The sequence below is a fragment of the Anastrepha ludens genome, chromosome 6 (genome assembly GCF_028408465.1).
Source record: "Anastrepha ludens isolate Willacy chromosome 6, idAnaLude1.1, whole genome shotgun sequence".
Taxonomy (NCBI): Eukaryota; Metazoa; Arthropoda; class Insecta; order Diptera; family Tephritidae; genus Anastrepha; species Anastrepha ludens.
In genome coordinates, this window is record NC_071502.1 from 89,851,107 (window position 1) to 89,879,037 (window position 27,931).

Genomic DNA, 27,931 nt, shown 5'->3' on the forward strand with positions numbered 1-27,931 from the left:
CCATTTTTCTTAAAGTTGAAAATTAAAAAAAAAAATCTGCTACTTTTTTATACTTTGTGAAATATTCTCGAATCCATAAACCAGAACTCTTTTTAAGTTACTACAATAATATTTTCTGTCACTGAGTTGGCAAAAAGTGCAAAGTACTATACAAAAAACTGTTACTGAAATATCGAAAAAGTAAAATTAGCAGGGAATGAAAATATTAAAAATTGAGAAAAATGTAAAACCTGTGCAAAAACCAATTAAATTTTCAGGTTCAGCCCGCACCAGTCCACTAAAGGAATATATTTTTAACAAAATACATCCAATTCGCCCACTTTTTGTATGGAGCAGCAGCACTGTGCGACCGAAGCGATCTGTTTCTAGCTCTTGGCAAAAATTATAACTGATGGTGATTCGGGCTGGATTCACTTATATTTTATCAATATAGTTATATGTATTTTCGTTTAAATTCTTGAGGGAACTCAAAGTCAAACCCACACTGCCTGTCGCTATGAATAATGTCATTTCACTCCCCTGATTGCATTACCACTTACACTCAAAATGAAACTTCCACTACATAAGAGCAACAAATGTGCCACAAAAAAACTGCAATTTTGTATGCGAAAACACATTTGCAAGATTGCAATCACTCACTTTACAAACTATGCAATTCAATTGTGTTTTACAGGTGACCAGTGAGCGCACATAGATGAGGCATACAGGGCGTATGATTAATCTGCAAATCTGAAGTGAATTGTAGCAAATTGAGTTTTTGCGCCTACGGTGATACCGGAGAGCAATGAGACTGGCAGGCAGAAGAAATATAGCCCGAAAGTGCGACTAAAAATAGCTTAAGGCAGTAAACAATTTTATGATATGTATCTAGCAAAGAGTTCAAGAGCGCTGCTGGAATAAAAACAAAAACACAAAAAAACAACTAATTTATAGCTGTGCGCTTTACACCAACAAAAAAAGGCTGACAATTCAAACAAACAAATAAATAAAATCACGATTTGGCATGAAATGCTATGGCAAACAAGGCGCCTTCTGATTAATGCGCCATCGCAATTAAGTATACGCCATGTAGCACCGAGCATGCCGAAAGTGCGCTCATAGTTATTAGTCATTTAGTGCGTGTGCGCTCCGTCGAGCGCGCAACATGTGTCAATCAGTTTGACATGTGGGTGTCCATGCTGCAGCACATTTTGTACTAACAATGAAGTAACTCAACAAAAATGTGCATCTTCAAAGCAATTCAGGCAATGTTAGAGCGAAAAATTCTTGTTAAAAAAAAACAATTTTCTTCACAAAAGGTTATAGTAACCGGGCAGCGCCGGCAGCGAGCCGCAACCTTTTAAATTAGCAGTGATTGTAGTACACATTGTACTACGCTGGTACTATTTCGAATATAAAATACAAGAAGCGCAAGGCAATGAACAAAAGCGGAAAAGGCCACGCATAAAACAAGCGACAACATTTCCGCCACCAACGCAAAAAGGGATGCCAAAGAAACAGAAAAACAAAATGCACAGCACGAGAGAACAAAGTAAAAAAGTTGCACCCGTAAGCATGCAACATGCAATGGCAGGCACTCAAGACTAAGGCGGTGTGTGGCTAGTGCGCGCCAGCTTTTACGTCAGCGGCATAACTAACGCACAAAAAATCAACTGGTACATTTACTATAAAAACCAGAGTCATTTTCAATGCATCTTTAACAATGACAAACATGCACGCAATTTTAGTACGCAGTGGCAGCATTTCCTCAGGGAAACTCCCTTGCAACATTTGTCGGCGCAGAGCAACGTGCTGTGTGGCGATCCTTTTGTATACATAAAAGAGTCCGGGAAGCGGAAGTTTAAGAGAAGTGTAGAAGTGTTAAGGCAATGAACATTTTCTTATTTTTCCAGTACGCCTTTATGTTAGCCTAAAAATGGTTGGACTTACAGTTTTATACTTTTTCGAGGCATAATTGTACTAGGGTGACGAGAGTGCCGGGGCGTTCAGTTTCTGAAATTTCATATTTCCAATTGTAGTAATACAGTTTAAGTAAAGTTACGTGGTTGCCATATGAGGGCCCACCTGGACGAAAAAATTGAAATATCGTTCCTTTTAAGGATGAAAGGGAGAAAGTCAGGAAATACAAAATAGCTAAGAGAGTGATAGAGAAGACCAAACCATGATTACTTAGGACTGTGTTAACCGCTTCTTACTACTAATGAAATTCATCAAGTATGTGATAATTAAGCCGGCTATATCCGCAGGTCAGCAAAAAAGTGACAGCCAAGATATCTTAACTTGAGCTCAAAGAGAGCAGGATAGTTGTGTTGAAAATGTTTAGATGATTCCACTTCACCAAGAAGCTAGATGCTGTACTAAGTATTTTAAGTAATACGTAGTCTCACCGCGGAGATACCTAACGCCCAAAGACTGAAAAGGACATCCAACAACTTAGGCAGCTTTGGCTTTGTTAACCCTAAAAATCCACATGAGCGCATCCGATAACAGCAGAATCTCACGACTCTGCATGTTTTTGCTGCAAGTATTAATGACGGGAAATAACTACAGTCATCTGACCGTAAAGCCGCCGTAGCCGACTGGGTTTCTGTGTATATGTCATTTGGGTTCATAGGTTCGAATAACCGTTTCATACATGGCAAATATATATATAGTAAAAGGTTTTTTTAAAGCGGTCGTCCTTCAGCAGACTATGGCAAGCCTCCGGGTGTATTTTTGCCATAAAAAAACTCTTCACAAAAACATTTGCCATTTAGAGTCAGCTTAGAACTGGGTCCCTCAATCAAAACGCACGCCACTAATAGGGGAGGAGCCTCGGCCAAACACCTGACAGAAGTGTACGCGCCAATTATTTATTTATTTCTATTTATCTGACCATAATAGAGCCCTACTTTTTTGAGCAGTTCGAGAGTGAATCAAATGGTATTGCAAACCACAGCAAAGGTCGATTTCTGTACACAATTTCCTCAAAAACTTTCTTCAAAAACCGTTAATTTTGCAACATTTCTCCAATAACGGCAACAACTCAGTTTCAGATGGGAATACTTGGGAACGAAGTAGCGTACGCTTCGCCTAGAGAAAAGCCAGAGCACAATTCCCCCTTGCCATGGAATGGTATACCATCAAGGAAGAGCTTAAATGTGAGGAGGTAAAGCTACAGTACGAGTACAGAACGAGTGTAATCGAAAGAGGTTTAAGCGTTTCATAAGTCTTCCTAACGACAAACTCAGATTACCCACTGGTATTCTCAGAGGTCACTGCAGATTGCGCAATCATAAGCACAAATTCGGTATATGGTCCACCGACTATTGTTGTGTTTGTGACCTATCTCCAGACACACCACTACACCTTGCTCTCGAATGAGGTACTATAGTATATCGGGAAGAATGAATAAACATCTCGGTCTAGTACCGCCAGTAGGAAGGCCCACACCCTTAGCCTAATCTAGCTTCATTCTAAGACTATAAAGGAAACTGGGTTCGGATGAGGAACTCTGACGAGTAGAGCCCACAAAAGATCTTAGATCGAAGCATCATCACAATTTACACAAAAACAAAAGCAATGCGTGATATTACGCCTTCTTCAAGCCCTTATCTTATGAAGCTTTTTGTAAACCAGGTTCTATACAATTGACATGATGGCAATACTGGTACGCATTACAGACCCCGCTCTTGTAAAACTCGACTTCTTTGTAGAACTTCTCCAACTCCGTTGCAGATCTCTTCTATCTCTTTTAAACTACACCGTCAATTTAATCAGAATCCCGAGGCATAGTAGTGTTTCACGAAATCAGCATAATTGGGAGTGGAAATTACCTGAGAAATAGAACCTACTCATGTCAGCGCGCTGGATCTTCTGCAATTAGGGTGTCAAAGCAGATACAATTAGTAGAGGACTACCCTAGACATCTGCAAAGTGTAGCGTTTTCTTTTGCCCGAAACTCAATGAAGTACGCACAGAAAACCCTTTGAGCCTCTCAAAAATTAATGTGCACATTCTCATGGGAATATACAGTGCGGACTATTGCATCCATCGTAGTTCTGGATAATGATTTATGTAAGAAGTGTAGGGATAAAGAAGGAGTGGGGAAGGAAGGTATTGCATTTTCTGTACGCCGCACTTCGAAAAACGTACTTTGTGCATCTGGAGAACCACTTTTGGGAGGAACTCGAGAGTGTGGCCATATTCTCGTTAGGAAGACTGATGGAATCATGAAAAAAGGGAAATGGTTTACGGGCATGTAGTGGCAACACAGCACACATTCTTCCTCAGCACTTTAACTCGCTCCTGCATCAAACACGTGGACTTTGCTTAAAAGCGGCCTATCCAACACTACATTAAAAATTTCCAAATAAAAATAATATTTTTTTTTAAATAATCAATTGCTCCAATCTTACAGTTTCATCCCACTCAAATCAAAGTCTCCAACAGCACACTGTACTCGTATACCCGCATTGGGTTGAAGTTATTGCGCCCGTTAGCCACTTCCGTCATTCTCTCGCTACCAGTCGCTTTTCCCGCGCGGCCATCTTTCTTAGTCACACTTCGGCCTCCGTACAATGGCCACCGCTACACATCGGTGCTCAGGCGCGCTGTGTGCAAACACGTACGTGGCATGTTGCACGTGCCACGGCTACAAACATTTTAGCTGCTGTTGCAATTGAACTTACGTCAAAGTTGTTAGCTTAAAGTCGTTGTTTTAACGCTCTTAGCGAATTTCCATCAAAGAAAGTGCCGCTGTTGCAATCGAAGCGATAGCTGAAGTGGCGTAAAAAATAGTATTGCAACTTATATGACCCAGTTTCCAAATTTAGCCATGAGCTGAAAATTCGATTTATTTGGAGTTTAATTTTTGCATTAAAAAGAAATATTGGCAATTCGCAGCGTCCCAGTAAATTTTTCGCAAAGAAGGAAAAATTATAAATTTTGAAACCTGATCGATAGGTGGCTGATAGGTTGATTTCAGCAATAAACCTGTAATCCAAAGCGAATTTTATTAAATAGCAATTTTAATAATAAAAATACAACAATGCACTGACATTCGGCGAAAATGCAAATGAGTGAATTCATAGCTCAGGTGACGTGTCCTTAGACAATTCAAGAAAAGAAATGCACAATTCTCACACAAATATTTCAACATTTTTATTCTTATAAAATTGTCGCAAACCAGCAGCTGATTCAAACTGTCAAAACTAGCTGATGTACGGCTATCAGTAAGTTAACGAGAGCAAATGAAACGCACTCTAATTCATAACGTAAAAATTTAGTTCAGTGACAATGTGAAATTCACAACTCAATTCACAACTTAGACGAATTGTGAATCGATATAGGGGTATAAATGACTTTAAGCCCTAAACAAAATCTACGACCATCGCTCGTATCGTTTTCAGAAGTAGTTTTCAACAAAACTTTTCCATAGAAAAGTTGTCGAAGTCAAGCATTTGAGTTATATGCACGGAAAGCTGTGTGTAATTGAATCAAAATCCTGTAGGACCTTGGAGACTTCTTCGCTTATCGAGGGGTTAAATCTACTTGTGCTCTAATCAATCTGATTTCTCTTTAACTTTGTACTTCAGAGTGACGTCATAGTCATTTGGAAAGTTGCCTGCATTATCTCGGCTCATTTCTTATCCAATCTCTCCTACAAAGTATCCCAAAAACCTGTCATATTTTTTGTATTTTATGTATTTATTTCCTTTTTCATTTTTATTGTTTGATTGCTATCTAACTTTGTAGTGGCTCCTTCTGTATGATATGTCTTATGCCCACTCCATCTTCAACTTTTATTGCCACATCATTCACTCATTCCATTCTTCGTTCGCTCGCTATCATATGTGCATGTTCTCTTCTGTTGATCGCATTAAAATCAAGCCTGCCAATTGGGAAGAATTTTAGACAGCGCTAGATGCTGGGTGTGTGAGTGAGCAGTAATGCATATACATATTTATGCATGTGTGTGTGGGTTCATGTCGCCTTGAAGGTAAATACATTTCTGTGTTTCTCTTGCTGCTATTACTCAGTGGAGCGCATGTATCGTAAGCTATGTTTACACGTGTAACTGGATGCCCCTGTGATGGTAGGGGAGGGAGGCTGTTGGTGCATTAGTGGGAGTAGCAGCAACTTATTCAACAAGTGCTATTTTCTGTTTAAAGAGATGCCTTTCTGCCTTTCAGATGTTTGTAACAGATTTCAAGGCAATTGATTTTTTTTTCATTTTTTTTTTTTGGTTTTTGTGTTACTTTCATACTCAGATATTTGAATTTATTGCGAGAATTTAATATTACCGAATGTGAAAAGTTGTTATGTGCCATATTTCATGTAATTTAGACGCATTTTCTTTTTTTGAATTTTATAGATATTTTGATTCTAAGTTGACTAAGTGGTAAATAATATTTATTCTTTTCATCCGTGAGTGAGTACCTGCGAGTGGGCACGTGAGTTAGTTTAGGCTGCCCTCAAAAGATAACCATAAGGCAGTTGAATAAAGAAACACGGCATAACGGAGAAAAAAGTGCTAGTAGCAACCAGATAGAGGCCCATCCTATACTCAAACAATAGCTAATTCGAATAAAGAGTAACAAAAAGCAATCATAATTTATAAATATTTCCCTAAGTCTCTTCATTTCATGCAATTTTAAACCATCATTTCAGCTAACGACTTTTTGTAGACGTAAAAAATATTTTCACCTTAACCAAATGGGTTGGTGCATAACTAATATACCATTCGGTTCAAAACCTGCTGTGGGCACGAAAAATAGGCAAATAATACTCGTAATAAAACTTGTAAAGTTTTTTCTCATGGCGGTCGCCTTGCGGCACGCAATGGAAAGCCTCCGAGCACATTGAATTGAATTTGAAAAGGTCGAGCCAAGGAGCACCAGGAGATTTGGTGGATCCTAAAACACTCAGGCTAAAACAAAAAGCCCATTGTATTTAAAGCTCTGGAAAGGGGGTAGATAGTCAAGGAGGGAGGGAGAAAAGTATCATAGAAAGAGATAGGAAAGAATAGAGACAGAGATAGAGATAGTTAGTCCTGTGAGAATTTTCCAGATTCTTTGACAAATTTGTAAATATCCTCCAGTTTTAGAGAACGAATAATACCCATTCTCATGACATCGGAACCCAATACTCGTAGTCGCGCTCTAGCAAAGGCAGGACATTCACAGAGAAAGTGCTCAGTGCTATCCGCCTCCTCCAAGCACGACAGGCATACCGGGTCCTCGATGATTCCAATGGTGGTCATATGCTGACCCCATGGGTTGTGTCCTGTAATGATGCCGACCATCAACCGAATGTCTTTGCTTCTAAGTTTTAGTAGAAAGTTTGACAGTTTTCTGTTCGGACTTGTCACAAAACACTTTGCAGTTCTGCAGCGTTCTAGACCGGACCATCGCTCTTTATGTAGATTGCCTACATAATCGTTGATCCAGTTCTTGATTCCTGCGGGACTGATTCCGATTATTGGCTCTGGTCCCTGTGGGGGCACCGCTGATCCACGGTTGGCCAATTCGTCGGCAATTTCGTTTCCTTGAACACCGGAGTGTCCTGGAACCCATATAAGTACAAGCCTGTTCTGTCTTGCGACAGAATTAAGCTTCTTCTTACATTCTTGAACAATCTTTGAGGTTTGCTTCGCGTTCTCCAGGGCCTTCAATGCAGCCTGACTGTCACTGAAGACTCCAATCTGTTTCTCGCTCCATCTCCTCTCGATTATTCATTCGGCTACTTTTAGGATGGCAAAAACTTCTGTTTGGAAGACAGTTGCCATTCCCCCCATAGCGTAGTGATACTTATTACTATCGTTTATGTACCATCCGGCTCCAGACTCTATTTCAGTCTGGGACCCATCGGTAAAGAAAATATCCGTCAAACCTCCCTGCATGCATTCTGGATTGCTCCATTGCTCACGCAATGGAAATCTGACATCAAATTTCCTTCCGAATGAAACTGTGGGTATCAGGTCATCTTTAGGTGCCAAAAACAGTGGATACTGCTCCGACAGCAACTTAAAGATTTCTCTGTGTCCCGAAGCTCCATCTTCGTGCCAGAAACCATATTTATGGAGTCTACACATAGCTTTTATTGCTTCCTGTTGTATCTTAAGATCCAGGGGGAGCAAATCAAGCATAGCATTTAGGGCATCTCCAGAGGTTGTACTCATGGCACCCGTGATGCATAAACATACACTTCTTGGCAGCCTGTATAGTTCCCGGATTGTGGACTTAACCATGCTCCGTCGCCACCAGACCACAGAAGCGTAAGTGATGATTGGTCTGATAAGTGCCGTGTATATCCATAGGACCACAGCAGGTTTCAGACCCCAAGTTTTGCCAAAGGCTCTACGGCATTGCTGAAAAATCTTCAATGCACGATTCACCTTCAGTGAAACGTGTGTCTCCCAAGTCAGCTTCTTATCCAAGATTACTTCTAGATATTTACCTTCGTTGGAAAGACCAAGTGTCACACCTTTCAGTGTTGGAAGACTGAGTCCATCCAATTTCCGTTTTCTCGTAAACAAGACCATAGTTGTTTTGTTCGGATTAACGGAAAGACCTTGTCTCATGCACCAATCATCGATTTTGTCAAGAATCCTCTGCACTTTCGTGCAAAGCCTCCTTAAGGATTTATCCGATGTTAGCGCACAGACGTCGTCCGCATATGCTTGGACGTGAAAGCCGAGTTCCTGCATCTCCACTAATAGGGAGTCTACGACGAAGCACCACAGCAGCGGAGAAAGAACACCCCCTTGGGGACATCCTTGCTTGGCCCTGACTGTGATTTGCTCGTCATCGCTCCCACCAGCGCTTAACAGCCTCTCAGAGAGCATGGAGTATATCCATTTTATAATGGCTTGATTAACTCCGTGTCGTTCGGCAGAAGAACATATCGAGCCGAAAGTGGCATTATCAAAAGCCCCCTCAATGTCCACGAACACGCCCATTGTGTATTCGTCAGCTTCCAGCCCAGCTTCAATCTTGCTAACAAGATCGTGTAAGGCTGATTCACATGATTTTCCACTCTGGTAAGCGTGTTGATTTCTACTAAGTGGACTTCTCGGCAATACCCCCACTCGAATATGTTTCTCCACCACTCGTTCCAGACTTTCCGTCAGGTTCAGGGGACTTAAAGTTCTCAAAGGAAGATAAGGAAAACCTTATCGATTCCCTTGTCACTATCCGACTAGCAATATACCAGCTGTACCTAGAGGTTCCACCGTTGCCACCGTTGTTGTTCATGCCACTCTCAACTTCGGAGATAGTTCTACTACCCGGAAAGTGGGTTTCGAGTAGAGCATTAAACGTTTCCGATTTGGAAATGGTGTATGAACCATCAGGTTTTCGAATGGAATCCAGCCTTACTGAGCGGTCTAAATGAAGGACCTTATAAAGTCTCGCTGTTTCCCTCATTTCTTCGACGTTACTGCAGAAATTTCTATAGGATTCAAGTTTGGCTTGCCGTACTTTTTTCTTATATTCTCTCTGTGTAAGTCGATGATTGGCCCAGTCCTCTTCTGTTTTGGTCTTCAAGGCCTTATTAAGAAGTTTCCTGGACCGTACACGAAGCTTCGACAGTTCAGGGTTCCACCAAGGAACCGCTTTCCCCTGTCTGCTTTGCCTGAGTGGACACAGTTCCTCAAAGCAATTGATTAAAGTACCTTCTAATTTCTTAGTCGCATCTTCAATCATTTCTGCTGATTTGAGTTTTTTCAGGTTTGGTAATCGCTCTGTTACAAGCTCACCATACCTGTCCCAGTCCACATTTCGAGGATTCCTACCGGAAAGTATTGATATTGTGTCAATTCCCAGTCGGAATTCGATAAGACGATGATCAGAAAGAGAGTCCTCCTCCAAAACTCGCCATCGGTTGATTTGATTTCCAACTGACCTATTGGTAAGTATTAAATCAATCACCTCTTGTCTCCTTCTGGTCACAAAAGTTGGTTTGTTACCAGTGTTTTGAATGACCAAATCGGATGACAGGATAAAATCCAGTAGCTTGAGACCTCTGGGGTTGCATTTGCTGCTTCCCCACACAATGTTCTGTGAGTTTGCGTCACAGCCCACTATTAGCCCCAGATTATTAGATTCTGCGTACTTGACCACTTCTCTTAGCTCCCTCGAAGGAGGTGGCTGTAAAGAGTCGTAGGGTAGGTAGGCCGAAACTATAATAGCTTCGACACTGTTCCCACTTTTCAAGTACTTTATTTTTGCAGCAACGATATCTCCGGAGCATAGCTCTTTTAACATCGTGTGTTCGATCAACCTCGGCATGATAATACATGCTCGCGGTCTCACATTCCCTTCACAATGAAGTATTTGTCCCCACGACATAGCACTTAGACCACAGATACGCTTGTGACATACCCATGGTTCTTGTATAAGTATTATGTGTAGGTTTGTTTGCAGTTTTGCATGCCTATGGCACAAGAGAGCCGTAGACGCTTTGCTATGCTGCAGATTTTTCTGTGTAAATATTACTTCAGTCATGAGACTGAGTATATTTACGCTTTGTCCTCCACCTTATCCTGGACGCGGAACTGGATCCGCCCCAGATGTAGGTGGGGACGGCACCCGTACTTCGACTTAAGAACCTTGAGGGACCCAAGATCGATACCCAGTACCAGGTGGGAACCCGCCTCCGAAGTGGTAGCGGATTTCTGCCTGGTGCACGAGTATACTCTCCAGAGAGTCGTGTCAAGATCCTTATTCTGAACACGGATGCGTTTGAGGAGTTCTGCTGAATTACAGGAAGGACCCGGAATCCAGACACTCGCTCGTACCAGCATTTCTTTGCTACTCTCAACAAGAATAAACTTGCTGTTTTCGCAGGCTGGGATTTTTTCTATCGCTTTTTCTAGCCATTCTCGGGAAAAAGCATTGGAACAGTGCACCTTTACGATGCCGTCCACCACGCTTTTCCCCTCGAAAGTCGGCGCGTCTTTCGACTCACCGATAGCTTTCCACAGATATCTGTCAAGATAGTCTTGTTGCCCTTTGGACAGTAGACCATCTTGTTTGTCGGTATGTATCTCCACCGTCATTGCCTTTGCTGCCATTCTCGCGAATGATTCGCCAGACGTTGACGGAAGAGTGTCATTCGACATTTGAGGTCCCTTAGCATCTGCCTTGTCAGGCAAAGGTTTGTCTGCCTTGGATGGGGTCGAGGATGCAGGCATTTCCGAATTGCGTTTTTCAACTTTCCTCTTCTTTGCCTTCCTCCTCTTCCCGGTCGTTGGCACAGACCCCGTTTCGTTTCCGGAAGAGCGCAGCGCTACAGAGGAATCCTCTGTTCTGCCACGCTTTCCCGTTTCCGTTACAGGTGTCGAAGTTGACGGAGCTTGAGTCCTTGCCTTAGCTAGTGCTTCGGCTTGCCTCGCCTTCTGTCTCCTTCGTTTGATCTGCCTTGCGGTTAGACCAACACCTGCGTTCGAATCTCCAATAACTTCGGTCTTTTTACCGGTACTTACCTGATTCACACCAGGTTTAAGCGTTGTCAAAGACTTACTCGGTACCAGAGATCCGTCTGAGTCTACTGAGAGATTGTCCGCCATCTCCACATCCTCCACAACTTGTTCAGTTGCTTCAGATCGTTTCGATGGCGGTGTATCGCTCACACTCACTCGGCTCTCCATTGGCATAGCCAATGTGCCATGTTTCACCACTAGTAGTGCGCTTCCTCCGGAACCCTGGATGTCAGTTCCGGTCATAGGGGAATGTGGGGTTCGGGCCTGCACATCCGATGCCCGAGCCGTCGATTGCTCGACGGGAGGATTTCCCAAAAGTGGGTTACCTCGTGCAGAAATATCTTTATTTAGCCTCCACATTAAGAAAAGAAATGCATTTTTTCCCTCCTGCCAGGTTGTCGGTACGGTACTCTCCACATAGTACTTGGGTGGCCACCAATTCCGCCGTTCCGCGGATGAGTGGATACCCAATTCCTATATGAAGCTGCCCTCTTAGTTCGTGGTAAGTTAATCTCCATAGAATGGGGTTAACTCGCCACTTAAGCCTCATCCCCGCGGCACATCCGAGCACATTTCTGCCATGAAAAAACGTTCTCATAGAAAACCATCTGCCTTTGAGAGACGGCGTAAAACAGGAGGTGCCTCCATTTGTGAAACAGCATCAAGACGCACTCCACAGACAGGGTGAGGAGCCCGGCCAAACAATCAACAAAGGGTTTAAGCGCCAATTTCCCGCCAACAAAAACCGTGCACATCCAAACTTTAAGATTTCTGCAAGAAGTAGAAACGTTCCATTTACTTTTTTATAACACTCCCACAAATTTAAATTCAAATTTCTAGAAAAATAGTTGGTATGCTGTAATAACGTGTAAGTTTGAAGTTGCTAAAAAATTCCGTTGGTTTTTTATACATTTTTTCCTTGACGTGCATTTGTTATATGGAGAAAATACGGAACACCATTAGTTGAAAAAGCTATAAAAAATCAATGGGAATTTTAACTTACTCCAAACTCAGAGTTTTTTGTCTCAAAATCTAATGCGCTTTAAGGCTGCGTATCTAATTTTTTAACTAAAATTCTGATAAAACTTTTTTTTTTAATTTTTTTGAAAATTTTTCGAATTTAAGTCTAAATCCTGTAAAATATTGAAGCCTCAGTTAATAAGGATTTTGTTATAGAAACAATTATATTTTTATAAAACAAAAATAATTAAAATGAAAGAAAGAATAAATAATAATAAATAATCATAACTTTGAGGTGCTATAATTTTTTTGCGAGCTGTGTATAAATATCTCCATATTTTTTTACACAACTTCTCATGCCCAAAATAATTTAAATTTACTCCTTGAGTTTGCTAGTGATTCATTCCCTTCCTTTTAATGAAAATTAAGGGGACCAGGTGGTCTAGAAATTTCGAAACATTGATTTTTAGTTTTTTCGATATTTCGAAAGTTTAGTAACTTAAGAATATAAGAAATTCCCAATATTATAGCTTCTACAGCCCATTAACTAGGTAGGGAGCGGTGCGCGCTCTCCTTTACCTCAAACTTTAAACTCATTTATCTCGAAACGATTTCTTTCGGCCTGGTGTTGTCAAACGAAAAAAAAACCATTCAACCGAATCTTCTGAATATGTTCAATATGTTCGCCATTCATTTATTTCGTATTTTTTTTATTAAAAAACTAAAACCGATTTTTAGAGTGTCACATTCAAAACCGAGCTATTTTGTCGATTTTTTTTTCTAGTAGCGGAGCATAGCTGCATTCATACTGAGTAATAATTTTTTTGAGTTTTGTGTTTCAGATAAATAGAAGACCCAAATGGGCAACACCGTACAGGCCCAATTTTTCGGGAGGGTAAACTTCAGCGCCATTTTTAAAATGATTAAAATTGAAAAAAAAATGTCTCATACGAAAGTTAAAGAAGTCTAAAAAGCCTAAAAGATTTAAATATCGTTTTCCATTTTTTTTATTGTAAAACAAAATTCCTGGAAATATCCTAAATTTTCGAGCTCAGCACCATCGGGACCCCTTAAGAGGCTTATACTTATAGCTCGCCTTGCTGTCAAAGCGAAGCGAACGCATTAAAAAATTTTCCTAGTGCTTTCAACAGCGAATTATCTGAGATTTAAATATTTAGACTGAACCTGAGTCGCTTCAGGTAAAAGAAGGTACATTTCATTAATTATCGCTATTTTTGTAGTAGTATATGACTACAAGACTGGATTTTATTAATCTTTTGAAAAATACTACAATAAAAACAACAGAATTTCGGTTCCGGTTTACGTTTCCAAGCACTTCAATTTTCAATGACTCTGTTGCATAGATTCCGGTGAATTTAAACAGTGACCTGGGTAAAGTAGATTTTTTTTTGCTTTGGACCAACGATTTCAGAAAACAATAATAAGAAAACTTCCTGCAGCGTTAAGTCGCACGATCTTGTTGGCCAATTTATGACACCTCAACAAGACATAGCCAAACCCAATAACAAAATGTTCGAAAATTCAAATGTAATGAAATTTTACTATTTTTTCCGGGTGCTGGTCAACCCGAAGGTCGTTCATTGTTTGGCGTAAACAACTTTTATTTTTCGGCATAGCCTCCTTTTAGGCTTATACACTTCGTCCAACACTGTTCTATTGTAGTTGGTTGATCCCTTCCGCATAATAGGATTTTTCCAAGTCTCAAAAATATCCACTCGTTTCTACAATCATCTCCTCGTTTGAATAAAATCTTTTTTCCGCCAGTCCAAGGGAGTCAAGTCTGCAGATTAGAGGGGATATGAAACGAGTTGGAACCCTATTTCCGTTAATTTTGTGGCCACAATTGCTGAGGCATGAGCTGGGGCCTTGGGCTGATGGAAAAGAAAAATCACTCGACTTTCTCGTATCAAACAAATGCCAAACACAAAGAAATAGGCCGATTTGGCTGAAACATCTCTTCCATGGGATACAAGTAACTTAATATACTAATAAGCGCCATCAGTGCCATCTCTCTGACTTTGCACTGACTTTTCAAACGAACTACAAAGGTCGCCAACGTTAGTGATTTGGCAGTAGTGACTATTTAACAAACAATAGATTTGAAGACGGCGCCAATACAACGTGACCGGCTCAACCTATTAACCGCCTCAGCCTATCAGCCACCTCATCCCGTCCCTATTGGAAACCCCTATATACTCATATACGCGTCTGACGTTGATCTTTTTCAATCATTTGAAATTTATTAACAGCAGTTAGTTTAATTTAGACAATCTCTCACCACTTAATAGGGTTTCGGTCATAAAATACCTCCGACGCGCCATTAATAAATCGATAAGCACCCTGTGGCCCACAAATATGGCACTTGATCATCTATTTTCTAAATAAACTGTTGCTCGTTTTGGTGGCTGACTGTCTGATGACGATTGCTGCTACGGACAGTTGATTCACTTCAAAAAAGAGACAGTGGACAGCTACAACTTTGTAAATGCCAAAGTGTATGTGTGTGTTCGTATTTGTTACTGCATTGCTTTGCTTTTTGCTGCTGCTCTTGTTGCTGTTGACTGACCATCATTTTCATTAGTGTGATTGCCGCACAGCTGTTGCCCCTTGATTGTTATAGCCAATTGTGGTGTCAGCAGCAACATGCAGCCAAACAGGAGTACTTGAATGACTTGTATGTTTGTGTATAGATGTGCGTGCAGTGGATAAAAGCTTCACTCATACATATACTTGCTGTATGTATAAATACATATGTACGAGTATGCGTACGTATGTATGTAAGCAGCACTTGCAACACATCAGTTGTTTGTCTTTTTAATCAACGTATGAAATGAAAAATGATTCGCTAAGTTTTTGTAATTTGCAGTTTGAATCTCACTTAAAGAGAGTGAATAAAAAATGCATGGCTTAATTTTGTGCTCGAGGTTCTACGAGGAGTGAACTCAACCTATCCCCACTATACGAGCGTTATTATTATTCGGTTTTTTCGAACTCCCTTTACAGTGTATCAAAATGAAGTGTAATGCTTTCAATTTAAAGCAACAAAACAAAAATTTTCTTCTTGAACAAAGAAATTTATGTGCCATGGCATTATCCACCACAAACTTAATTACGAGGGAAGCATCAAAATGAAATGAATTGCTAAGTGTACGCTTCAAGGGAAAAGACAGTGGTAAATTTACCATTAATGAAGGCATTCGACAAAGCTGCCTGTTATAGCCGCTCTTGTTCATAAAGGTGCTATAAAGCATCTTAAAATGAACAAATACAGAAGTTCCAGAAGGACTGCAATGGAGATTAAATCAGAAATTAAGTGACCTAAATTATGCTGCTGATATTTGCTTTATGACTAACACATTAGTTGACTCCATGAAAACTTCGTCAACTAGAAATAAATTCGTAAAATAAACTTCGCAAAATCAAAGCTTATGAGAATACAAACAACAAACACATTCCATCTGGAACTTATAGCATGCGAAAATGCGATCATAATTGAAGATGTGGATGAGTTCTCTGGCCTCGGCAGACAAATAATAAAAAATAGTGGCGCAGTGTCTGATGTGGCAGCACGTATTTAGAATTTTCAACACTAGTAGAAAATCGGTATTTCTATATGGTCCTTTTAGACCTGATCATCTCATCTCCTTAGAGTTGTATGCCGCATTTTTCAGCCAATAACAGTCTACAATGCAGAACTTCTTTCGCTCTCTGATAGCCACCGAATCAATCTTGAAATTACTATAAATCTTCATTTATTTTATATTTATTCAATTTCTACTAAATAACTTCCAGAGCTGGCTTTACTGTAGCTCCATGAATATTTTCTCACCCCAATTTATCAGGACCCTCTGGTGGTCGGGGAAACTTCGGAATATAGAAGTGTAAAAGCAAAAGTGAAAGGACACTATTCTGCGGTACTCCTTGGGCTATATACATATATATCTAATTGGCGCGTACACCCTCCTGCCGAGGCCGAGCTCCGACTCCTATTTGTGGTGTGCGATATTTTTGGAGGTGGCTACAGTTTCCCGTCGACTCCAGACGCAGAGGTTTTTGTATGAGGAACTTTTTCATGGCAGAAATATACTCGTAGGCATAACATTGCCTGCCGAGGGGCGACCGCTATTAGAAAAAACCTTTTTCTTCATTTCGGTCTTTCATCGAGATTCGAATCTACGTTCTCTCTGAATTCCGAATGGTAGTCACGCACCAAACCATTCGGGTACAGCGGTCGCCTTGCTTTATTCTAATCTGTTTTCTCAGTTGCAGAAAAATGGTTGATCCGAAGACCCCTCCGAAGACCCCTTGAGGTTACGTTTGTCGCGTTTCATATAGGTATCGGCGCATTTTGCGAAGTAGAAGCCTTGGAGGCTACATACGCCTAATGGCGAGAGCAACATGAGATCACAAACTGTGTGGACTAGTACTTGCTGATCTTAAGGCCTGAGAGGGTATTAAGAAGGCACCACCCATAGCACGGATTACATCTAACCAAAGTTGAGTTTTGGTGCAGCCGTCCTAGGGAAACGCAGCAGTAGTAAACTTCAGGCGGTAGTAAAGTTAGGCTCGATGCCAGCTCTAATAAGAAAGCTTGTGCAGAAGTCATGTGCTTGCAGGCCCATCCTCTGGGCGTGTCTGCTTATTAGGCAGCGCTCCGTTATTACTGGAATCAGTGTGATAAAGCTGTGCTAACAGAGATTATGTGCGTTTAGCATTGAGCGTCGGTCACAATTGTCAGGCGATTTCGATGATTTCCTTACGCCATCTTTCATTCGCTGCTCTCACAATTTTTTCAAAGATAAGCACATTACCTGTGTACAAGAGTATGCCTATATCATTGCCTACAGGTATGTACTTATCGGACAATTTGGAGCTTATTTTCGCTAGTTCATCGGCCCTGCAGTTCCTCTGGGGCCACAATGACCTGGAGTCCTTTATGTGAAATTACTCAACCATCGCGTTAAAAGATGTGCGGCATTTCATGGCTACCTTGGAGGTTATCCATTGTTTTCGAAGGGTCTTTATAGTCACCTGGCTATCAGCGAAAACGTAGATATCATCGCCATGTATCACATCACACTATGCCAGTGTTACGGCTTTTATTATTGATATAAGTTCAGTCTGAAAAATACTTCGGTATGTGGGAAGCCGAAAACTAAAAGATGTATCCAGATGTTTGGCATATACCTACACCTCCGCCAGCCCTACCCGCGAGCTTCGAGCCGTCTGTGGGCACATGGATGAACCTGCAGTCGGTAGGAATGCTAATCGTCTTAAACTGATGTCTTTGACCGAATAAACCCCTGAACTTAAAAATGATGGTTCTTTCTATACAGCAGCTCTCTTAAGCAAATAAAATCTCTATTAAATGTATCTTTCCTATTCTAAATCTCTACGCAAGGAATCCGATCTCGTATGGTTATGACTGATTTTCATTTTCTCCATAGTAGCGGTTTTCGCCCGATTGACTCCTTTATCCCAGTTTAGGTTAGATTTATCTCAAAGGTTAATGTATCTCAGTGCTTATAATAATGGTCAGTAACTAAGTAATAACTTTTCAAATATTGGCTTCTAAGTCATCTAACGTGAACCAGTTACCTAGCCCATTGGCTTGATGTTGTTAAATAAAAGTATTCAAAAGAAGTCGAATCATGTAAGCAGTCAGCTATAAGTCGGTACTTACATGAATCGCATTATTTTTCCTTACTCTCCATGAAATATACATTTTTTTCTCCTGCAACTATTTTAATATTGATTTTTTTGTACTAAACATTTGTTTAATATTTTTTTTTATTCAACAGGTCGCCTCCTATGGCAAGGGAGTACTCATCACTGGCTGTGAAACTCCCATCGCTTGGTATTTGGCTAAGAAACTCGATGACTTAGGTTTCACTATTTATGCTGGCTTCAGTGTACCAATCGAGGAATCGGACGAGGCGAAAATCTTGAAGGAGGAAACTTCCGGACGCTTGAAATTGTTGCATTTGGATGTGAGCTCTGAGAAATCGGTAAGTAAAATACACACACAAGTGCGGAATAATATATTATATTTATGAAACGGAGATGAAGAAATAAGCAAATAAGGGAAGCAACTAGATGATTTATTAAGGAATTAACTTATCTTTTTTTAACAAATTGTATGAGATTAAAGTCGCAATGCAATAGTCATTTTATTATATTCTTAACTCCACTATTTATATCCTATTTTTGAATTATTTATTTCTTGGTAATGGAGGATTAGCAACAAGATTATTCTTAGGTGAGGATTCTGAGTCTCATGCATTTTACTTTTGGTTCTTCTGAGAAAAATATTGGAAGCAAAATCGCATACCAAAATGTGTTTATATTTTGCAAGGTTCTATGATACAAAGACTCCAAACCAATATTAGCATTGATAGTAATCACTTACTGATTCATACCAAAACTTTCAAAATTTCATAAAGCTTTTAAATAATATTCGTATGTTTTCAGTAAATTTCAAGCGTAAAATTCCACAGTGCAAAGTATTAAATAAATCGAGCTTTCATGCTTAGGAAGCATTTGAATGTTAGTAAGAAATTTCACTGGGAAATTGTGTTCATTATTTTTCACTTATTTTACATAAAAGCACCAAAAGATGCGCAAAGCCAACAGATTAAGCGTTCCAATATAAAGCTCTGAGCATTGCAGCCGAAAGCTCTTTCAATAAAAAAGCTTATAAGACTGAAACTTATTACTACCGCAGAGCAAAGAGAAGCTTTTACTCAAAAAGTTTGGCCAAAAAGCTGCACAAAGCTTTTGAATACTACAGCGAGGAGCGATAAAAAGGCCACAATACTCCAACAAAAAACAAATAAAAATATAAATTAAAAATTTTTTTTTTTTTTTAATAAACTTAAGGGAGAATGGGGAGTTGTGAGACGGGTTTTGTTTTTGGACCCGTATTACTCAAAATCTTAATATTCTGCATATGTCAATGATGGTCTTTAGTCAATGAATACTGGAAGCTATTGGTATGGCCTATTTAACAAAACTACAATTTTCCTTAAAATTAAAATTGTATATAATAATATAAAATATAATACAAAATACAAAAATGTGGGGAGTTGTGAGACACCATGGTTTAAATCAATAAAAATTACTTATTTTAGTTGTTAGTTCTTTATTAAGATGAAAAATAAAAAAGAAAAGGCAATTGTTATAAAAAAGTGTATAAAAAATGCAATGCCATCAATCTGATGATTCGCAGTGAGAACATGTATAATAACCAATTCGTAAATTGCCACACTTTAGGTGCACAGCTCGATCGCATACATTGCAATGAATGGAGTTGTTTCTGCTTAATTTTTTCAGCATTGCACCTTTGCAGATGATGCAAAAATGATATATATACAAACAATGCATGAATATTGCGAGGTACTTATGAAAGATGCGTTAAAACGTCGAAAAAAACGGTGTCTCACAACTCCCCACATTTGTTGTCTTACAACTCCCCAAATCGTTTTTTTTATAAATGGCCGCGTAGTCATAAACACATCGAACGTTCATGCCCAAGTGAATGCGTAAATTCAAAGCTAATAGGACAATTAAAAACTTCTATATATTAGCATTTGCAATTTGCTTCAACAACTGATCGAATGTATCGCAAAACAAATGATGAAATAAACTTACCGAGAAATTCCAAAACACAGTAACTGGAGAGACGCGTCGAATGCGTGTAAATATGACCAATGCTATATTAGCTGAAAAGTGAGATCTCATCGAGAACACTTGTTGACTCTTAAAATCGAATGTAAACAAATGAATAATGCCGAACGGTAACAATGTCTCACAACTCCCTATGTCTCACAACTCCCCATTCTCCCCTACTAATAACAAATTTTTTTAAATAAATTATATTTTAAATAAACATTTTTTAATTAAATTTTTTTTTTTTTTAATTAAAAGAAATATATTTTATTTAAAAATTTTAATTAATTTTTTTTTCAATTATTTCAATTTTATTTTAAATATATTTTTTTTTTTATTTAATTTTTTATTGTTTTTCTATTGGAGTATTGTGGCCTTTCTATCGCTCCTAACTGTAATCATCTAAGCTCCAATATAACTGGAAATTTTCTATAAAAAAAGTCATTTTCATCCATATGATCTCTACAATGGACACAATAACAAGTTTTCATTAGCATACCTGAGATTTCTCCGCCGATGTAATATTAATCCAACGCTAAATACTTTGCTATATATTTTTTATCCCCTTGTTTTACTTCTCTTGGAAGCATAGGGCCTCTACATGGCTTTTCCATCTGATCCAGGCAGTTATTTTTGCAGTGTGACACGTTATATTGGCTACTGCAAACTCACGAAGTGTTGATTACATCCAAGTAAGTTTCTTTGGTAGCAGCGACTTCTGCTTCCTTGCGGGTTCCATTCTAGCAGAACTCTTGTTACGCTAACAGGCGGCTTTCAGAGAGTGCGGCCTACCCATCTCTATTTTCTTCCCTTGATTTGCGCAATTATAGACCCCTAGTTGATTATATACGTACCAAATAATTCTGCATACACTACAGCTAGGGCCAATAAACAAACCATCTACCAAGCGTTGATGAAAAAGTGAGAATTACAGTCCGATATGTAAAATCTCTTATCAAGAAAGTATCTATACGAAGAATTGTTTTCATGGACACAGCTCAATTCAAGTACTAGTTAGTATCTCTCCAAGATATACAGGTCAGAATTGAGATACTGTATACTGATTTGGTAGAAACGATGCTTTTAGTTCTCTACCACCCAATGAAACCATTCTTTTCGCCAAGAAGTGTGAGCGATCTCAATAAATGAATGCCGCAGGAAGCCCAATAGACAAATTATCCAACTTATCTGCCCATAATTAATCTACCCCACACTTAGGCCTCCCAGACAGTCATTGGCGAAAAAGTAAGAATTCCATAGGGACTATCAAATTTCATATAGGTAAGAATGGGAATGAGAGATTGCCTACTTAAAAGCAACTTGAGACCAAATTAGGAAAACTTAAATGCACAGTAAAAAAAAAATTGGTGACAAAACGGCAAGTGATCCAATATTCTACAGTTCTGCCTCTTTCTCAACTGCTAAAATGCTTTAGTGTCTTTTTGCGTCGCATTTCGTCGCATAGTGCTGAGTGACAAAATTTTTGTTATTGTACAATAATTCTAGAATTCAAAAGTCAGTCATAGATACTCACACATTTATTTCACTAACGGTTCGATTATCCTTTCAGCTACTCCAAGCCGCTGTCTATATTTCTGAACATTTACCCGATGGTGCTTACGGTTTATGGGCTGTGGTGCATTGCGCTCACTGGGTTGCCTTGGGCGAGTTGGAATGGATTCCATTTGCAGTTTTGCGCAAGTCGCTGGATTTGAATTTGTTGGGTAAGTAAAAGCGCACGGGATGCACAAACGCAGAGTGACATCTGGCGTCTATCAGAACAGCAATGCTAGAGCTTTAAGCTTCGCACAGAGCGACATCTGCTGCGTAAGCTCAAATTTATTATTAATTCAAATAATTTCCGCACAGGTGCCGCCCGTTTGACCCAGATTATGTTGCCATTGATTCGCCGTTCGACTGGACGTGTTGTCTTCTTGACCTCAGGTGAGAAACGCATAGACATAGAGAGCTTTGAAATTAATATAAAATCAGGCTATCATCCTTATTTACTCAATATCAATCCATTTATTTATATTGCTTTCCTTGCATCCTCTGCCACACTCTACTAATTACAGGACTTAGCAAAATCCCCGCGCCCGTACGTGGCATTCAAAGCGCCACTCAAGCGGCTATTGAAAGCTTTGCTGGCTGTTTGCGTCAGGAGATGCGTCAACGTGGTGTCGATGTGTCAGTGGTGGCTGCCGGAGAATTTGCACCAGGCAACAGTTGGCTTAATGAAACGGAATTGCGCGAACAGGTGAGCAACAAGTGTTGAGGGAAAATAAATGTAACTTTTTTCAAGACTTTTCATGTCGCTGCACTAGCATTGTCTTAATTTACGTTGTTATTGTGAGTAAGAGACCCTGAAACAGTCTGCACCTTCTTTCCTATGTTTTCCTTAGTTATCGTTAGTTTTTTTTCTTTATAACGACAAAAACTACATGGCCACCGTAATTAAAGCTAATATAAACTTGACAACAAACTGACAGCCATTAGGCGGTAGACCACATTAGCTTGGCTGCTCTCCACCACCTAGCACCAGTTGCCTTTACTTAACACCGTAATTGCATTTAAATCCTTGGCATGTCCAATTGCATAGTTTGTTTGGGTTTTATGGCGTTGGCGTGCATGTGGAGTTGCCGCAAGAGACCATCGTAAACAACAAAAGATTATGGCGCAATAATGTGGGCGCATCTGTTGCCGGCGACTACTGCCTTCTAGAAGATGTTTCTGCAGGGTCACCAAAGGTTATTATAGGTGATATAAAGTTTCATAGCGCAGTCAAAACGGATGAAGGCATAGGAAGTCATTGCAAAGATTAAGCGTCATATTGACTTGGCCAAGAGAACGGTTGACTTTTTCAGCTGGGCAAAAAAATTACATGTAAGAAAAATTACAGCCAAATTTGTCTCGATACTGAAGTCGTTATGTCTCATAAATAAAAGAGATTATTGGTGTAAGTTTGCGCCTTTTTATACAAAGTAATGCCAATTTTTAGCCACAACTTTTTCCCACTTTCCTGGTAACATTCCGGCACAAGGTTAGAAGCACTTTTAATATTTTTGCAGTCATCCACGAATCGACCCAATTTTCGACATCTTCAAATGATAATCAAGTGCACTCCGACAGATTGTGTGCTATGAACCGGAACAGGTGCTTTTCGGTAGGAGCAATGTAAGACTTTCTCCTTCAGTGTTTCCAAATAGGTTTCTGACTGGAGTCGCAATATGTGGATGAGCATGGCATGTAGAGCGTGATGCAAAATTTCAAAGAAAGATGCAAAAATAATTCTTTTTTTTTGGTATATTAGCAAGCATTCCCTTTATTTGCGAAGCATGAATTCATTCATGTGGCTGTCTCGGCTGACTTCGCAGTAGTGCATACCATTAACCCAGTGTAAGGTCTTGGTGACGATTTCTGGCACTATCCCACGAATGGCTTGCTCGATATTTCCCTTAAAAACCCGAATCGTGAATTGATTGTTCGTACAGCATTGGTTCTTCATGGCACTCCATAAATAACATCTAATAGGCTTAAATCGCAACTCCCAAGTGGCCAATTGACATCACCGAGTCCACTGATATAACAGCTAAAGAACTTGGACCTTAAAATATCGATTGTTGCATAGACTGTATGACATGGCGCGTCATCCTGCTGAAATCAAAGATCGTCCAAGTACTCAACTCCAATTTCCAGCCACAAAAAATAAATTTTTCGTGTAGCCTTAGCGCATGACACACTTGGTCGCAAATAAGCGGCAAGTTTTTGTCAACAAATATTTAGGACGTTTATTGCGGATTTGGTGGTCCAGCACAATCAATATTAGAGAGCATTTGGGCGAATCGTATGCAATTACCCATCCAGACTGAAATAAAGCTGAGGAAGTGGAGGCAGGTTGTTTATACTCGTCGAAAGGATCCCACAGAAATATGCAGGCAAGCATTCGATTCGAACCCGCCAGGCAGTAGAAAAAAAGGACGCCCTAGGTGAAAGAACTCTCGAAAGAAAACTCAAGGCAGCAGTGAAATCTTTCAAAGAAGTCAAAGTCATCGCGAAGGATCGTGACCTTTGGAAACGCTTTGTAGAAGCCCTATGTCTCATCAGAGAGGTCAGGAATTAAGTAGTAGGAGGAGCGCCCACAGTTTGCAAAAATGGCTTTTGTAGCAGCATTTTCAAATGCTGCAAAATACACACCAAATTGTCACTCTCTCTCTCTCAGCATCCATTGGCCTCCCCATAATCACATGCGAGTTTTCCGATCTCCAGATGTGGCAGTGAAGATGACCACCGAGATGGAAATGCGATTCGGAAAATTTGATGAGGAAATGTTCTGCGAGGAGTTCCTCAACAAGCTTACATTTAAGCTTCCTACAATTTAGATAGTGCTTATCACAATGGAGGTTAGTTGCCATCAAACAAGCAGTAGGTTGGAAACTCAATAATGCAAAAACATTTAAGGAGATAAACAAAAAACTGCAAAGCGGCTAGCAAGGCTCGGGGCTTCTGGCTCCTGGATGGAGTGGTTGAAATTCGTTAGCAAAAGCCCAATTTCATTTCAAATACTAATCTAAATACTTTGGTATCAAGCTTATATAGGTACCAGAGGCTACACATAGTGGGCACCACAAGAATTTTCCCTTGAAAAAACGACTCAACTTGTCAACTCAAGTCCTTTTCGGGAGCTTCTAAGGTTATCGAAGCTTCAACTATCTATTGCGTATATCAAAGAGGACCATCGTTTAGATCGACCTTTCCTGATTACCTGCAATCGGTTGGTGGAATTGAGAGACTCATGGTGATTCAGCGCTGAGAAACAAGACTCATTTTTGATTTCGCGACGTTCTTGTGTTGTGTGGTTCGGAAGTGCTAAAGTGAGTTTCTAAGCCATGAAGCACCAAGAGGTTTGGTAACTCCTAAAACTCGCAGGCTAAAGTCCATTATATTTAAAGCTCTTGAAAATTAAAGGGTAGATGGTCAATGAAGAAAGGAGAGAAGTAACAGAAGGAAAAATATAGGATATAATAGAACAGGGACATAGAGGTAACTAGACCTGTGAGTACTTTCCAGATTCTTTGGTAAATCTGAAAATATCCTTCAGTTTGAGAGAACGAATTTTGACATCGGAACCCAAAATTCGCAACCTTGCTCTAGTCAATGCAGGACACTCACAAAGAAATTGTTCAGTGCTATGCTCCTCCTCTAAGAAAAATAGGCAAATCGGGTCCTCAATGATTGCAATGGTGGTCATATACAGACTTCATGGATTGTGTCATGGAATAGTACCGACCATCAACCGAACGTCTTTTCTTCCAAGTTTTGGTAGACATTTTGACAGTTTTCTGTTCGGATTAGTCACAAAACACTTTGCAGTTCTGCAGCGTTCTAGACAGGACCATCGCTCTTTATGTAAATTGCATACATAATCGCTAATCCAATTCATGATTCCTGCGGAACTAATTCCGGTATAAGTCCCTGTGGGGGAGCCACTGATCCACGGTTGGCCAATTTATCGGCAATTTAGTTTTCTTGAACATCGAAGTGTCCTGGAACCCATATAAGTACAAGCCTTGCGACAGAATTAAGCTCCTTCTTACATTCTGGTACAATTTTCAACGTTTGCTTCGCGTTCTCCAGGACCCTCAGTGCAGCCTGACTGTCACTAAAAACTCCAATCTATTTCCCGCTCCATCTCCTGTCAGTTAACCATTCTGGCACTTTCAGAATAGCAAAAATTCCCATTTGTAAAAGAGGTGTCATTCCCCCCCTAAGGTAGTAATACTTAATACCATCGTTTAAGTACAATCCGGCTCCTGAACCTATTTCATTCTTCAATCCATCGGCAAAGAAAATATCTGTGAAACTTCTTTCAATGTACTCGGGATTACTCCATTGCGTGCCACTAAGCCACAGAGGCATTAGTGATGATTGGTCTAATAAGTGCTGTGTATATCCACCACACCACAGTAGGTTTGAGACACCAGTTTTGCCAAAGACTCTGCGGCATTGTTGAAAGATCCTCAGTGCGCGATTCACCTTTCCCAAGTCAGTTTCATACCCAAGACTACTCTTAGATATTTAGCTTTCTCAGAGAGACTGAATGTCTCACCTTTCAATGCTGGGAGCCTAAGTCCATCCAGTGATAGGTGTTTTAGTAGCACACTGTCCATTAGACTTAACATAACTTCGAGTCTCTAATACGTAGCTATCTAGCATGTATCTTCACCCCATAGTTGTTCTGCTTTCATGAGGTTAAGATTCAGACATGTGGGATCTTACTTCTTACCACGCCTGCGGAGCCATCAAACTTGGTTATTAGTCGTCTCTGAATATTAGCATTAGAAAGCAGAATTTCTCATCATCAAATATCTTTGTAATTTCCCTCTCATTTCCTCTTTTCTTTCTCTATTTATTGGCTGACGTATTCGAGCTGACGCCCAAGTGTGCTCTTCATCCCAGTGAGAATCGCTTGACCTAAATTTAGCTTTGTTATATTCTCAAAATTTTATATTAATTTGCATTACCTTTTTATTGCATTTTCAGGCTAAGGAAATGTGGGCTCAACTAACCTCCGAACAGAAGAAAACCTATGGCGAAGATTATTATGAAGCTGCTATGACCTCGTTGGAAAAGTACTCGAGAGAGGTAGGAGCAACAAATTTTATATTGCAGATAAAAAAACAAGAAAAGAATATAAACATAAAAAATTATATATTAAAAAAAGTCACAGAGTTTGAGCTAATAAGTTTTCAAATTCTAAAAAATTAAATAAAAATCTTTCAAATATCACCTCATTTCAGACCGCTGATATTCAACCCTCCCTGCGCGTTTTGATTGATGCCGTTTCCCGCACCTTCCCCATGGCACGCTACACCCCGGTAACCGCAAGCGAAAAGATTCAAATTTTCTTGGCCGAACACTTGCCCACCGCACTGTATGATATCATTTTCGCTGAACCCAAAAAGAAGGTGCGTCCACAGGGCGCATTCTAAACAACGACAAGCGCACACACGCACACAAATGGCAGGGTAACTGACTAAGCAAATGGACTAAAGAATATGGCAGTATACATTACTAAAGGCGTTGAGAGTTCACTGCGCAAATTTGTATTGTTGTGATCATGAAAAAAAAGAAATTTTCTTTAAAAATTAAAAAATTAAAATCCGTAAAATTTAAATAATAGACAATGAAAGGCAGATAGTCACAAATGCATAGACACACAATTTTAATTTATATTATAGTTTTAACCATAGCATAAATAAATAGTTGTTGTACTAAACAGGCATTTATTTTTTGTACGCCTTCACATGAGTCATTGAATTTAAATTTTGTTTAATGTAAATTTCGAAATTTTCGTAACAATAGTTAGGGTAACACGCATTTAACAATTATCTTATGTTTATCTTTTGTTATTAATTTGTGTATGACAATTTTTTCAAAGTGTTTTCTGTGTAAAAATGATTCTTCAACTCATGTCTCTTTTTGTGTAGATTTTAAGCTCTTATTCAATAAGCCAAATAATGATATAAATATTTGTTTTGAATTTGTGAAGTAAAAAATTTTAAAATTATCAATAAAAGTGAACACAAAAACAATCGAACGAAAAGTTTATTAAACAATTCAATTACCTTTTCGCTGATCACAAATTGTCTCACATTTAGCATAGCTTACAACAACCACCGCTACTAAATTTTTTACTACTGCTGCCAGAGCAGGCCAGTACTCCTCCATTTGAGTAGATTAGGAGAGGTTGAAGCGGTTGTCCTCTATGGAACACACCCAGGTACATAGCCCATTGAGATGCCGCGTGAGGAATTTCTC

The 27,931-nt window shown here is 39.6% G+C and overlaps 1 protein-coding gene across 1 annotated transcript; it reads left to right on the forward strand.

Annotated features, from left to right (window-relative positions):
• Positions 1-17,607: 17,607 nt before the first annotated feature.
• On the forward strand, positions 17,608-27,729 carry LOC128867167 (D-beta-hydroxybutyrate dehydrogenase, mitochondrial-like). The gene is made up of 7 exons (XM_054108263.1): positions 17,608-17,700; positions 18,247-18,453; positions 21,684-21,837; positions 21,983-22,057; positions 22,189-22,370; positions 26,654-26,755; positions 26,911-27,729. The coding sequence occupies exons 1-7, from the start codon at positions 17,608-17,610 to the stop codon at positions 27,100-27,102; spliced, it is 1,005 nt and encodes a 334-aa protein (XP_053964238.1). The 3' UTR covers positions 27,103-27,729.
• The last annotated feature ends 202 nt before the right edge of the window (positions 27,730-27,931 follow it).

Excerpts from the sequence above, each read along its gene's own strand:
- LOC128867167 (XM_054108263.1), top strand. The coding sequence starts at position 17,608 with ATGTATCCAGATGTTTGGCATATACCTACACCTCCGCCAGCCCTACCC. Across the intron at positions 18,454-21,683 it reads ATGTGAGCTCTGAGAAATCG|CTACTCCAAGCCGCTGTCTA; the intron begins GTAAGTAAAATA and ends TTATCCTTTCAG. Across the intron at positions 22,371-26,653 it reads AAACGGAATTGCGCGAACAG|GCTAAGGAAATGTGGGCTCA; the intron begins GTGAGCAACAAG and ends TTGCATTTTCAG.